Source organism: Sinohyriopsis cumingii, chromosome 2, assembly GCF_028554795.1.
Source record: "Sinohyriopsis cumingii isolate HCF-2022 chromosome 2, ASM2855479v2, whole genome shotgun sequence".
Classification (NCBI taxonomy): domain Eukaryota; kingdom Metazoa; phylum Mollusca; class Bivalvia; order Unionida; family Unionidae; genus Sinohyriopsis; species Sinohyriopsis cumingii.
This window is the reverse complement of record NC_142962.1, coordinates 108,438,164-108,452,731: the sequence shown is the minus strand read 5'-3', so window position 1 is coordinate 108,452,731 and position 14,568 is coordinate 108,438,164. Positions and strand designations below refer to the sequence as shown.

General features: G+C 33.6%; 1 protein-coding gene across 1 annotated transcript in view; it reads right to left on the bottom strand.

The window, feature by feature from the left end:
- LOC149805593 (cleavage and polyadenylation specificity factor subunit 2-like) overlaps window positions 1-14,568 on the bottom strand; it is a 412,425-nt gene that overhangs the window by 364,264 nt on the left and 33,593 nt on the right. Inside the window, exons 8-9 of the mRNA XM_089950230.1 lie at window positions 10,269-10,367; window positions 9,480-9,602 (exon numbers count right to left, since the gene is read on the bottom strand). Coding sequence (XP_089806356.1) covers window positions 9,480-9,602; window positions 10,269-10,367 — 222 coding nt within the window. The remainder of the gene's footprint in view (window positions 1-9,479; window positions 9,603-10,268; window positions 10,368-14,568) is intronic.

Genomic DNA, 14,568 nt, shown 5'->3' with positions numbered 1-14,568 from the left:
CAATTGTGTAAGTAGTTTACAACTTTCTCCATGAAGTTAAGAGCTAGAGTGATAATAAACAACTGCTAACTGGACAGACAATAAACAGATGATTGATACAAGACAATTGAATAAAGCTCTTCTGGTGTTTTGACAAATGGAGCTGACGAGTACAAATGACACTAGCAATCACGTCCTTTTATACATGGTCCTTTCCTACCATCAGTAAGTTCATTACTGAATATTTTATTGTAGTTAAAACACTTTTTGGTCTTCTACATTATTACATAATGCTCCAAGGCCCCAAGTGGCTGAGTGGTCTAGAGTGCTCTTCGTTACAGATCACTGCCATGTCACCTCTGTCTGCGTGGGTTCGAGTGACTGAGTCTAGAATTCGGCCAATGTGGGTATGTGAGAAAGCTTGCCAATAGCTTCTCGTGGGTCGGTGGTTCTTCCCAGGGTTTTCCCGCGTTCTTCCTCCACCATTAATACTGGCCACCATACATAGCCTATCGTGTGCTGAAAAATGGAGTTAAACCCCACAACAACAACAACAGCAACATAATGCTCAATGAGGATTATGGCTTTTCAGCAATGGAAAAATCCCTTTTTCCATATTACTCTGGATGTGTTGAAAATTCTGCTATTGTTCTGTCACTTGCCAAGGACTTTATCTTGAACCCATTTGAGTCAGTTGTTTGCAAAGTTTTAATTTGAGAAATATTATCAGTCATTTTTTTAAAACAAGTTTGACTTTGTGCTCATTTTTGTGACTACAGGACCAGATCAATCATTTGGAGATAGAGTCTCAAGGGGATAAATTAGGACCAATTCAACTGTAATTCATACATAATAACATACTTCAAAATCATGCTAAATTTCAAATGTTTAGCACATTCATTCTTATTTAATCATATTTACCCATAATGATGGTCCCCAGACCCATTCCCAATCAGTCTGAAATAATCATGTAAAATTTTATATTCAAATGACAAAATCCTTTTGATAGTACAATAACGCTATTTGATTTTGTTAACAGTATGGAGACATAATTTTTAGAAAAAGATATTTATTTAAAAATACTATATTCCAAGTGCAGAAAAGAAATCATTAAACAACAATACATTCTTTAAAATAGTGAAGAAATGTTTTGACAGTTTCAGCATTATGAACAAAACCCTTTAATTTAAATAAAAGTTCATTTACTCTACTAATGGTTAAAGCCAGAATCCATAAATTTGTCTAAACTGAAGGGAAGAAAATGTCACAAAGCCAGAAGCAATATAATGTCATCAGCTTTTCTTTCTGCCTTGTAGAAATCTTTTGAAAACTGCTGCAATGCTGGCAGCTACTGTATTTACCTGTTTACTAGCAACTCCTACCTAAAAACAGTACAGACCCTGATCTGCCACTATATGACACATCCACAGATCACAATCTGTACTCTCCACTACAAAGTATAAATAGTTTAAACAGAACAAACCAACAACAAGACATGACATATGGAAATTTACTCCTTTGCTTGGAACTATTTGTGTTTCTCTTAATTCGAAGCAGTATTTTGTGAACATCACAAAATACATTACATGACCGAGTTTTATTTATCAAGATGTCAGTCAGTTTGTCATTTATTTTTTAATGTACCAAAACATCTTAGTGACAAAGACAAGTACATGTGGTGTGTTTATCTGCAAATCTACTTGAGTTAGTGTTTTCACAGTGATCAAGTACTTTCATTTCAAATGGGCAAGGAAAATCTGCAATTTGTACCAATAGTGTAGTTTTAATAGATAAACATGCCATTGCACAACAATTAATGTCCTAATGGCACAAGCGAAATGCTGACAAGATTTGGACTAAATGTTTAAAATTACATATTTTTGTGTAACCTGTGTGCATTTAAATGTTTCTTTATGCATTTTTGGTCTAATTATGTGCATAGAATAAGCAAATAAACTTATAAAAAGAACTCTGTGTGTGTGTGTGTGTGTGTGTGTATGTGTGGACTGATGGCACACTGGGTTCAATCTTGGCTATACTGTGCTCAGTAAAAAGAGGTAACAATGAAAAAGGTAAATATAATCACTAAATCATTAGGATAAAACTATATAAATATATATATCACAGAATACACAGACAAGCATGACCAAATTTAGCATCAGTGAGAGGTGGTATGTAAATTAGCAAAGAAAACTGGAAATTAGATTCAAACTTAAAAGTTACATTTTGTACCATCTCTGCTGGCATAATTGGACATTCTTTCTCATCTTATAAATGCTTTGACATATAGACAAAAATTCTGTGCTTGGATATTTCTCATTTTGATTCATGTATATATGATGCTGACAGTTTCTATTATAAGAATTCTCAGAAATGTCACATAACTTCAAATATTACAATAGCGACAAGCTTCCCTAACCCAAGCAGGCTCTTCTATTTAATGAGGGAAATGACAGAGACTGCTGGATTCCAAACTTCAATTTTAACAAACTGTCTATTCACTGCTTTAAGAAAAGTGTGTGAGACAAGCTTTGCATACAAACTTCAACAGATTTAATTGGCATTCTGATGCCTTGCAGCTAATAAAATCATAAAATTCCACAAGTTTTCCATGACAATGAGGTCCCACTTCACTAAGGTTTTAAATACATTTTCAATCTTGATAAAAAGCAAGAGTATTGAGTGTGTAATACTACTTAATGTAGGAACTAGAAGGGCATGGCTGAATCTGGAGATTATTGATAATTGGGTGTCAGTGACCTTGGCCTTTTTCATCAGGGTACATTAATTGGGTGTCAGTGACCTTGGCCTTTTTCATCAGGGTACATATATGCAGTCTTGAATCCACAAATTTCTTTACTAGTCTAAGTGTAAGCCACCAACAAAATCTGAGAACTTACTCTAGAATAAAAGTCATTCTACAAAAACTGTTTTTCAGTAAGCCACAATGGCTTTGAACTTTGACCCCAAAGTAAATAGTCTTTTCCATACCTTAAGTACAAGCCCTCCACAAATTGTGTCAATGTGTCAAGTGCAGAAAAAAGATAATCTGGCAAAAACTGTCCTTTTTATTCAAGGACATTGATCTTTGACCTTTTCTACAGGGGCCCTGAGTGGCCTAGTGGTCTAAAGTGCTCACAGTTACGGATCATTGCGATCTCACCATTGTCTGCATGGGTTCGAGTCTCATATTCGGCTAATGTGGTTATGTGAGAAAGCTTGCCAGTAGCTTCTCGTGGGTCGGTGGTTCTTTCTGGGGTTTTCCCTGGTTCTTCCTCCACCATTAATACTGGCTGCCATGTATAGCCTATCTTGTGCTGAAAACAGTGTTAAACTCTACAACAACAACAACAACCTTTCTTACACACACCCCAACAAAAACTGTTTCTTTCTTACTTTGAACTTAAATTTTTGTGTCTAAATAGTTTTTGTTCTCCTAACAACCTTGACCTATACTTTTTCCAGAAAATAGTTTAACTGTTCATTTTGGTAAAGACATAAGGCTGACCTGGTTCCTGACCTTAATTCAAAATTAGTAACAGTCACGTCAACAGGCTTTTTAAATTTATTTTTATTGTGGGAATAATAAGGCTGAGATCGAGGCTGTGTTGGATATGTGACCCTCGACTTGTAAATAGATTTTAATGGAGTAAAGAATCCTTTTATTTTATTCTTTGAGTAAAATGACTGGTTCTTGTCTGGGCCATGCTAAGAGTATATGATGTAAACATGATCACGTGACCCGTATCTGGGCATCTGTTTTGCACGATATTCAAATTTTATACCATGGTTTAGAGAGAGATCTCACAGTCAGGCTTCAAAACACCAAGACGTTAAAAAAAATGTATTTCTTTTGTTGTGTCATTTTGGGAATTACATTTTAATGTTTATTCAAATTATTTGGATTCAAAAGTGTTAATTCATTTCTCTGGAAATATTTTGAGTGCTCATACAGAATTCTTGAACAAAGAAATTTCATTAATTCAAACACTGGATTATTTCTTGTGTTTCTACAAGGAACTGTAGACTTCAAAACAGTACAGAAATCAGTATACATCATTGCCTTCCATCTTGGATTCCTTGTTGGAACTCGAACTTGAAATCATTTGAACATTTAATTATTAGGACTTCTAAAATTTTATTCGTGGATTATTCTTGGATATGTTTTTGGGTTTGATTCTTGAAACCATAAATTCTTATTGTTTCATTTTTACAGTATTTTTCCAGGGAAATAAATTATTAGTTGAATTTTTCAAAGCTTGTTGTTTTCACTCTTGTGTTACTGTTTATTCAAGCCTAAAAGGTCAGTTAAAATCTGTGATACAGAACTGATGCTATTGTGCAGAATCTGTCTTTCTTCTTTCAGAAAATTACTTTGACCCCTGAATCCATGGACTTATTTCTCAAACCAAGCCCAAGCTATCCACAATCTGGATAAGGTATATGCTGTCATGAGGAAGAAACTGTTGCACAGAAAATGACCAGTTCAAAGGCAGATTAGGTTATAGCTTAATATGCTGGGTATTTAAAAACTTAATTACAATGCGACCCTGCCAAAACATGCCCCACGAAAATGTGAATTCGGATATAACATGGTCGTGGCATGGCTCCTGAAATTTTGTATATTCATTTGCACAAGAAAAAATTTGTTTCCTTCAAAATACATGAAATAGTGTATAAAAAATTTATTATCATTTTAGGGAAGAGATCGCGCATGAATTCAAATATAATACAACTGTGGCGTGGTTCCTGAAATTTGAAATACATGTACGTGTATTTTTCTCATTCCAGGAAAAAATATTTTTTTTTCAGTATAAGAAACAGTGTGTGTAAAACATATTATCATTTTGGGAAAGAGATCGCGTATGAATTTTTATATAATACACTTGTGGCATAGCTTCTGAAATTTAACAATTTCACCAGGTTCTTGAAGTGTTATGCCAAAATAAACATCATCCAAAATCCTACTTATTACAGATCTATGATAATGAGTAAAGCCAGTAAGTCATCTTTGTGATTTTCTTCAATTAATTCTGTATACATACGTTGCTCAAACAATAGCCAATATGTGTTTCTTCCTTAACTGCACATAATACACAACTAAGTAGCAGACAATGCAGTGGTTGATAAAAGATTCTCACAATTTAATAAACATCAAAAAACGAAAGCCGACAACATGTTTTTCGGGTTTGGCGGTGTTATTAGACGCAATCAGTTGACTAGTAATTAATGTCTGCTTTATTAGCTGTAAACTGAAAGGGTATGAAATTGTACATGCATTCAGCTTAACATTTTTTTAAACTAAAAGTGACTTGACTATTGCAGGCCTACTGCACTTAGTTCTCAGGTTTTACATATGTATGGTGTTTGCTTATGAACTCGTTATTAATTTCCTATTTTTTATTAAAATATTTTAACATTATGGAAAAGCAAATTCACAAATGCAAGTCGTTCTCTGCACTTTGTGCAATGATTAGTATAGTAGTTTTCACACTTTTCTTTTCATATTCACAAAATCTGAAGTAAAGTTATATGCACGTTGAAAGCATGTGTTGGTTGTTAATTATTCTTGCTGTGGTCATTCAAACGAATAGGCGAACAAGCATTAATTACTGGAAATTTACAACAGATATATGTACACAGAAATGCATATGAGAAAATTTTAGCAGCATGAAATTTGTACAGACACATAGACACCGTTCATAGACCCTGGAACGTACACGTGCTTTGTCTTTCTTAAGCTAATTTTGCTGTTAATTTCTCCCATTGAATTCAGAAACATAATGATCTGTGACAAAATTATTGAATAATTTAAATATGTATGCAGTTTTTGCAATGGAATCAAATGTATTATGGATTAATTGCAAGACCCAATGTTACGATATCAGATGGCAAGTAAACAGTGTTAATACTCTGTTCATGCTATATATTAGACGTTGAATTCAGACACAATGATCGGGGACAAAATTATTGAATATTGTAAATCTGTGTGCAATTTTTCAATGGAATTACATGCTATATGGATGATCCGCAAGCCACGATGGCACAATAGTAAACGGTGTTGATACACTATTCATCATATACATTCGACATGAATACACGTTTATGTGCCAATGAGTTGTTCTCTGAAAAATGTAAAATACTGTAAAACCCTGCATTAACGCCATTAATGCGATCCAATTTGTCGGACCCCAATTATCGCATTATAGTGGGGTTCAACTGTAATTTCATTCCCATATTTGCTAAAGTCATACAAGAATAAAAAAGTTATAAAAAAAATATTATTATTACAAGTTCTCAGTTGCATAAAACTGAGACACATCATCAATATTTCATTAACTGTTATCTCCAGAAAAGGACTGAATTTCTCTCTACAAAGCGTCACAGCTGTGGATACATTTACTATGTCTATTACATTTTATGTGAAACTTTTTAAAAATATCAACATCTGAAATCCATGCTATACTGCAGAATGCTATTTTGTCTACGAGTCTATAGTGTATGTTGTTAATCAGCAAGTTAATAAAAATTATAAATAATACAATCAACATTCTGAACCTGTGTTTCATTAACATATTGATCCCTTGTTAGAAAATCAACTAAAATTTAAGTTTAGACTTTTAAATAATAAGATAAATTATCCTGTTTTTGCAAATCAAATTAGAATAAGTCTTTTACATTTTGCAGAATTTTTTAAGACACTGAACAACTCAGATTTGAGGAAATCCTCATTTATTACTCAGACACAAAACTGGACCTTGTCAGGAAAAATTCCATATAATAAAGGTTTTACCTGAATCAGTATAATGTGATGAGTTTTAAAACTTATTTAGAATCACAAACAATGAGACAGATAAGGAGGAGACTGTTAATTTCAGGAGGAAAATTAAGTTTTTACATCAAATTAGGCCCTGGATTAACAGTGATAACTTAAGTCCTTTATTGCTCTTGACTAATTAAAAAAAAGATCATATCAAATGTGGCAACTCTGGAACAATATTTTAATGGTCAGAGCTGCCAATTTAAGGCAATGTGAATAAATCTTCACATCCCTATTTTAAAAAAAGAAAAGAAGAGCAAACAAAAATGTGGCCAAGGCTTTCATTACTGTTTGCATTTCAATAGCCTTTAGACACCAAGACTAAGGAATTCCAGTCAAGGGGCTAAATTATTTGTCATTTATGAAATTCTGCTGAGCAGAAGACAATAAATGTAACTCTAAGAATGGGACTTCTCTGTCTTAAAGCCAAATGATACATTGATTTTTTTCTCACCCACTTGATTAACATTTTATTTTATTATCATTTTATTTTATGAATTATAAATACAAAATTCTTTTAACTCCACCATGAATATTCTTAGTTCCAGACCTACAATCAACACCGCTTTTAATGAAAATGGTATCATACGTTCTTAAGAGACAAGCAACCCAGAATCACTGATCTGTTGTTGTTGTTGTTTGGGTTTAATGCCATTTTTCAGCACAAGATAGGCTATACATGGCGGCTAGTATTAATGGTGGAGGAAGAACCTGGGAAAACCCTGGAAAGAACCACCGACCCACGAGAAGCTACTGGCAAGCATTCTCACATACCCAAATTGGCTGAATCCAAGATTTGAACCGGCGCAGACAGAGGTGAGATGGCAGTGATCTGTAATGGAGAGCACTTTAGACCACTTGGCCACGTGGGGCCCCATTCCCTGATCTAAGACAAAAAAAGTAACAACCACAATTTTATAAGACACACCTGTCATATAGGCAAAAATGCATGGTCTCGCCCCCTCATTCATAAAGGTCACATTAGTTGAGTTTCACTGACCATTAATGGATTTGTGCCAGTATTGGGAATATCATGATGAAAATATGTAGATATGCATGTTCAATATTATTATTAGGGTGGTGGGGATATCAATAATTTTCAAGTGATCAAAAGTAAAATCACCACCATCCCCACAGTTATTTCCCAGGGTCAATTATCTTCATGCATGCAAATTTTCTGACCTTTAATGCTGAGTAAATTTTCATACAGTTTTTGGGTATGAATCTCAATAATTTCCATGTTATGACATAGGCCATACTGACTAATCCTATCTCCACCTCCACCTGTATGTGGTAGCTGTAATGCCAACCTTGCACGCTCATATGCATGTATGTTGGTTTATATGAAGGATCAATGTTATGACTGGAGACAACATCTTAACTCTGTGTGATACTCTAATGGATCAGTTTTAAATCTTTAAATGCTATGCATCCTGCTGCAGTGATTACATTTGAAGGCTGCTGTCCACAAAAGTCAAGAAATTATTACCAAATTTAAACTATTACAGCTACCATGTCTCCAAAGTCATCAAATTTTAAGCAGCGCTTAGTCACCTTAGAAAGGTAGGTCATAGTGACCTTACTTTTGGTCATGATGACCTCTTTTAGTCTGAAGCATACTTTCACCTCATAATGCACCCAAACTGCATGACAGGTGAAAAAGTATTTAAAAATATAGCCTGGTTATGATTCTTAAACAATGTCTGATGAAACATAAACTAGGTCACAGTAGTGGGAATACTGAATCCATGCAATCAGTTTCACTATTTAAAACATAATTATGTCCCAGAAAATAGAAATCTGTAAAAATGTAAATGGTGGGCAACCCTTTCCCTCTGTACAATATGAAACCTATGTAAATGGCGGGTGAACCTTACCCCTGTACAATGAGATACCTGTGTAAATGGAGGGTGAGTTCAGGAAAATAATGTAGTTATGAAAGCTTAACATCAATGCATTTTAAGAACCAAAATTTCTACAGAACATGGACTCTGATGGTCAGATGGCAGATCAAATGGTGTGTTTTAAGAAGGTACCAGGCTAAACTCCTGGTCCATCTGTGAGGTTTTCAACTCTGTAACACTTGGTACCTACCATAGGTCCACATTTCTTCTTAGAGACCCTAAAGAAAAACATTATTTCAGAGTCTCGTTATGTTTACTAACTGAGACAGGAAGATATCTCTGAAAATCTGAGGGAAATGTTACAGGAACAGCACAGAAAATCAGCTCAAATAGCTTAGATGGCCAAGCACTGAACACATCCTAGGGAAACTCCAGGCTGAACAAAATTTTATCCAAACACCATCTCACCTCTGTCTGCCTGGGTTTGAGTCTCGGAATCGGCCAATGTGGGTATGTGAGAAAGCTTGCCAGTAGCTTCTTGTGGGTCGGTGGTTCTTTCTGGGCCCTTCCTGGGTTCTTCCTCCACCATTAATACTGGCCGCCATGTATAGCCTATTATGTGCTGGAAAATGGTGTTAAACCCTACAACAACAATAATTATCCAAACAATTTCTGATGGGGAAAAAGGAGGAAGAACAAAATTTTATTTGCTATTTGCATGAAATAGTTCAATAAATTCTTACTTTCCTTGTACGATTTGATGCAAGGCACACAAAAGTCAGGAGAAAAAAATTTCTCCATGAGTTTTTGTAGTGTGATAATTAAATTCTTCCTACCTTAGGTTCTGGAACCTTGGCCAACTCTGCTAGGTTGTGACACAGCTTCATGTGCTTGAAATGAAAGGGATTGCTTCTGTTGTCTTCAAATGCTCTCATAATCTTGTCACTCATCCATTCAACCTGTGGCATACAGCATTTAGAGTATATGAGGATGCATATTGTGTGCTGTGGGATTTTTAACATAGCTTTAACAATTTCAAGTCTGAAGAGATTAACTAAACAAACAGTGTACATTATGTATGCAAGTCACTGTCTCCTCCACTTTCTTATATTGATGTCAGCTCACACCACAGGCAGCTAGACCACAGATATATTTGTTAAAGAACTGTCAGAAATATTTAAATGTGTATGCAATCCCTCAAAAAGTTATGCTATCTGCCAACAAATTTGTCAAAGGAAGGAATGATAATATATGTTACTATTAAATGATGTACACGAGCCATTATCACTGACTGACACAACATCATGTTATTTACAATCATTCATGATATTTGCATCATATGTTATGTCATCATCAAATGAAATAACATTTTTTATTACTGAAACAAGCTGATTTTCAAAATATTGCATTAAACCAAGCAAAGAAATTGATACCTGTGTTTTGATAAATACTGCAGTTTTATAAGCAAGTAAAGCTTGACCTAAATTTCACATCAGAGATATTTCACCTCTCGTATTCACAATTTTATCAGAAAGAGTTTTGACTGCACAAACCGTAACTCCCATGACTATTTATATTTGTTATGAGGTTTTGAATATCCAAGGCTCAACGGATTGTTTACTGACCTGTGATTTGGCAAACTCAATGACATTGAAGCTGACGTTATTGAGGAGGGCAAGGGAGTAAGTAGTCAACCCAGATTCTGTGCTCCTCCACATTTGGTCCTGAAAAGGCAAGAATTTTAAACAATATAGTAGTAAACCACATTAATAAAAAGGTGGTATCATTATTGTTGCAAAACAAAGTTACATTCAACAGCATGCTGTATAGTGCCTTATGTTTCATAGTTACCTATAAACTATAGCCATCCCACTATCACCATTATGCTAACACTGCATCTGGGATTCTAAGGGATCTTGTTGGATATTTTTTTCCAGTAAATTAACATGATAGACAGATATTGGTGAAATTTAATTTAAAAATTCAAAGAAGGTACAAAAAGTTGCAACAAACAAGAAAACAACAACTTATTTAATTGCTACAATTGCACTGCAAAATGAGCCATTTTCCCTTTAGATTAGCTGTTGCTTCAACTGAAGTAATGTATCTTCATTCCATACTTTTTACTTTTCTATCAAATTATTATTTTTAAATTATTTTTCTTTCAGAAAATTCATTATAGACTTGCGCCTAGCAATAGAATGTCATACCACAATACTGTGTTAAAAATTAATTTTTAGGATCTATCTCTGCGTGAAAATCTACTAACTGGCCTATTTAATGAGGTTACATTTCTTGTGAGGCTCCAAAGCAGGCTCATCAGACCCCATACATGCCAATCCCAAGAGAGGTATAAACATCATTATTTCTAATATAAGTGGCAAAAACAGCTTAATCTCTGCATAAAAGTGAAATCAATATATTATATGCCATTATTACAATACACTTTATGAAAAAATATACATTTTACATTTATTTTTACTACTAACCTGGTTCAAGTTTTTGTCACAAATTGGTAAAATCAACGTGAATTAGTAAAAAAACATACTGACAAATTATTTAATTATAACACTCACTTTAACCAGTCTACATGTCCTAATTCTGCAACCTGTGACTTTAATTTTTCATATACAGTTAATTTAAATTATTCCAGAATCCATAAACTTCTATCAGTATATTAAATTTTGTACTTTATATGTAAAAATATTATACAAAATAATGTATTTTCATCAAAATGAAAATTGTAGTTACATATTTGTTTAATGAGATGAACTGAATGTTATTATAACCTTGAACCTTGTACATTCTGCAACTTAGGGTGTAGTGTTCATGAAAGTCATAACATTCCATACACCCAAGTTACCTAACATGCCAGAAATTTATTACCACATAAATCTTACATAAACTTATTCGGTGACACATGAGTAATTTCTTAGCTGCCATTGTTGTCTATACGGGTGATTGTTACAAAGAGAATGGAAGTTGTTGCAGTTACCTCCCTTGGATTAAAAAAATAAGAAAATCTCAAAATGCGAATCAAGTATCTTCAGGTGGATAATTTCCTCTGATAAATAAAGCACAAAGTAACTCATTCTATTCACTATAAAACCATTTCACATATTATGACTATACTTCTGATATTGCCTTTTAGGTGTTGAAGTGGAGGTTATCTGTCATTTTCTCTAACCCAGCTGTGCATTGCCAGTCATTATATGACTGACTCACACTCTGCCAATAAATCACATTATCAGGTTACGATTTTGCTGGAGTTCTTACATTCTGCTTTAATAATTTTTAAGCAAAAAACTGGACATTATATCTTGATAACTGACCATTAACATTCATGGATATAGTTTATGAAGTAGTAGATATGTAACTTAATTCAGAGTTTTGTACTTCATCTTCTGTGTTAACATATAGCAAGTACCTAAAATGAAATTACTGATTGAGATAACAATTAGTACAATCTGAATTTAAGAAATAACACCTTTTAGTAAACTATCTACATTATAATCGCAGTAAATTACTAACTATAAAGGAAAGGTCATGTGAAGGCAATTAACAGTCACAGGGCGTGGGCATTAACAAAAAACATAAATTGCTAATTAATTACAAACTTAGTTTATTTTCCACATTTACCCATGAAGAAGATTATAAGGAATGCAAGTATGGTCTAATACTTTTTGGTATATCTGATGGGTTTTATTTTTGGCACTTTAAGTAATTTTTCTCAACACAGCCAAAATCATACCACCATTAAACGTATCTGCTACATAGTATGTTATTGGCCCAGTACATTAAATAAATATTGAACCTGAGGCAAATAAAACTTAATTGAACTTGTACGCATTCAGAGAAGATAACTTTTCTGAACAATACTTCCTGATTTTAGCAGACAATCTAACAAATTAGAAAGGTTCATATGAAAATCAATATTGAAAATGCATGGGACGACAGTAAAAAGGCTACATATTATGGCAGCAGAATATAAAATAATAATTAAGGTTCATATGAACAAAAGTTAATCTGACTTCAATTGTTTTGCCAATGTTTTTAATTCAATATCAAAACCAAAATATAAGTGATCTGGAAAATGGTATTCAACAATTACTGACTGGATATTGTAGGCACAACATCATTCAATTAATCAGCAAAAATGTACAGGATGAATGAATTTGATTATTTCTCAATAGCTTGATATTTGCTTGACACAATCTTAAACTGCCATGAAAGCTAATGAAATGACTTAAATGGTTCTTTTTTTCCAGAGGAGGATGAGTAATGTTTGCAAGGTCAACTTCTCGTATAAATGAAGGTGTTGCTATGCATATTTAATTTCCACTGCTTTTTTAAATTCATTATGTGCAATGGGTTATGTAAAATTTTATTTTGTACCTGACCTTGTCCAAAATCAAGTTCATTGTCTACCTGATCAGAATTATTAATTTTTTTTATTCTGTAAAGAACTAATACATAGCTAATAATTTCTCTATGAGTGTGGGTTTAATATCAGGATCATTATCAATAAAAGTAAACAAATTTCTCTTGGTCTGAGTCAAGGACATTATGTTTACCAAGTTCTTAATTATAATTTTAGTAATGGACCTTGTCTAATTAAAGCATTGGCGCTAAATAGCCTAACAGTGCTGATGCACCGTTAAAAATAAAATCAATCAATTAATTATAGCATTGACTGTTCTGGAAATAAACTTCTGTCCTACATCAAGGCTCTTCTTTTGTGTCTTAGATAATATATATATATATATATATATATACACACACACACACACACACACACACATACATATAATCTTGTTTATTTAGAAATTTTTCATTCATGCTATAAGAACTTGAGGCACAATTATTTGTTGTGTTCAGTTTTTGTACCATATGAAATTATTTAATTTAAATTATTCAAATTATTCTTTTCTGGAAACACAATGTGCTCTATAATATTCTTGGAAAGAAACATTAACTGGGAATTATTGTGAATTCAAACAAAGAAATCTTGAATTATATTACTGTCATTCAACAAAAGACTGTTGGCACATCATTACAGTTCATGTCTTGGTATGTCAGCACATTACTACAGACACATCAACACATTCAGTGAAATTATTTGGGATACCACTAAAGTTTATTCAGGACTTTATTCCTTCGGACTGGCATTAGAAATTCTAGGATTATTTGTGATTTAATCTACAACACCGTAAGTTATTCTTAAATTTTTACTTTGTATTCAAGGGAAATAAATTATATGTTGAATTTTACAAAACTTTATGCTTTTCACTCTTTTCTATTAACTCTACTTATTTAATGACCCTGGAGTCATGATAGTGTACAAAGCACAACAGACTTAGCATGGTAGCAAACTGTGTATCCCAATGCTGACTTAAACAAGAACTTTGTTGTTGTTGTTGTTGTTGTTGTAGGGTTTAACGCCATTTTTCAGCACACGATAGGCTATACAAGGCGGCCAGTATTAATGGTGGAGGAAGAACCCAGGAAAACCCCGGAAAGAACCACCAACCCACAAGAAGCTACTGGCAAGCTTTCTCACATACCCACATTGGCTGAATCCGAGACTCGAACCCATGCAGACAGAGGTGAGATGGCAGTGATCTGTAACGGAGAGTGCTTTAGACCACTCAGCCACTCGGGGCCCCTAAACAAGAACTTTGTTTTCAACCTTCAATCTTGCTAGGTTTTCTTCAAAAACAACATCACAGAAATGAATCTGAAGTATGCATGCCAATAAAAGCCTTGCAAACATTACATTTTGCCTGGCAATATTTTAGATTCAATTAACATACTAATTCACAATAAAAAAAGTAAATAAAGTAAAAACAACACATAGACCTGCATGTGAAAAAAAAAGAGTTTTGTAAATAGTACATTATAGAACCATCCGTTGTTTAACATCCC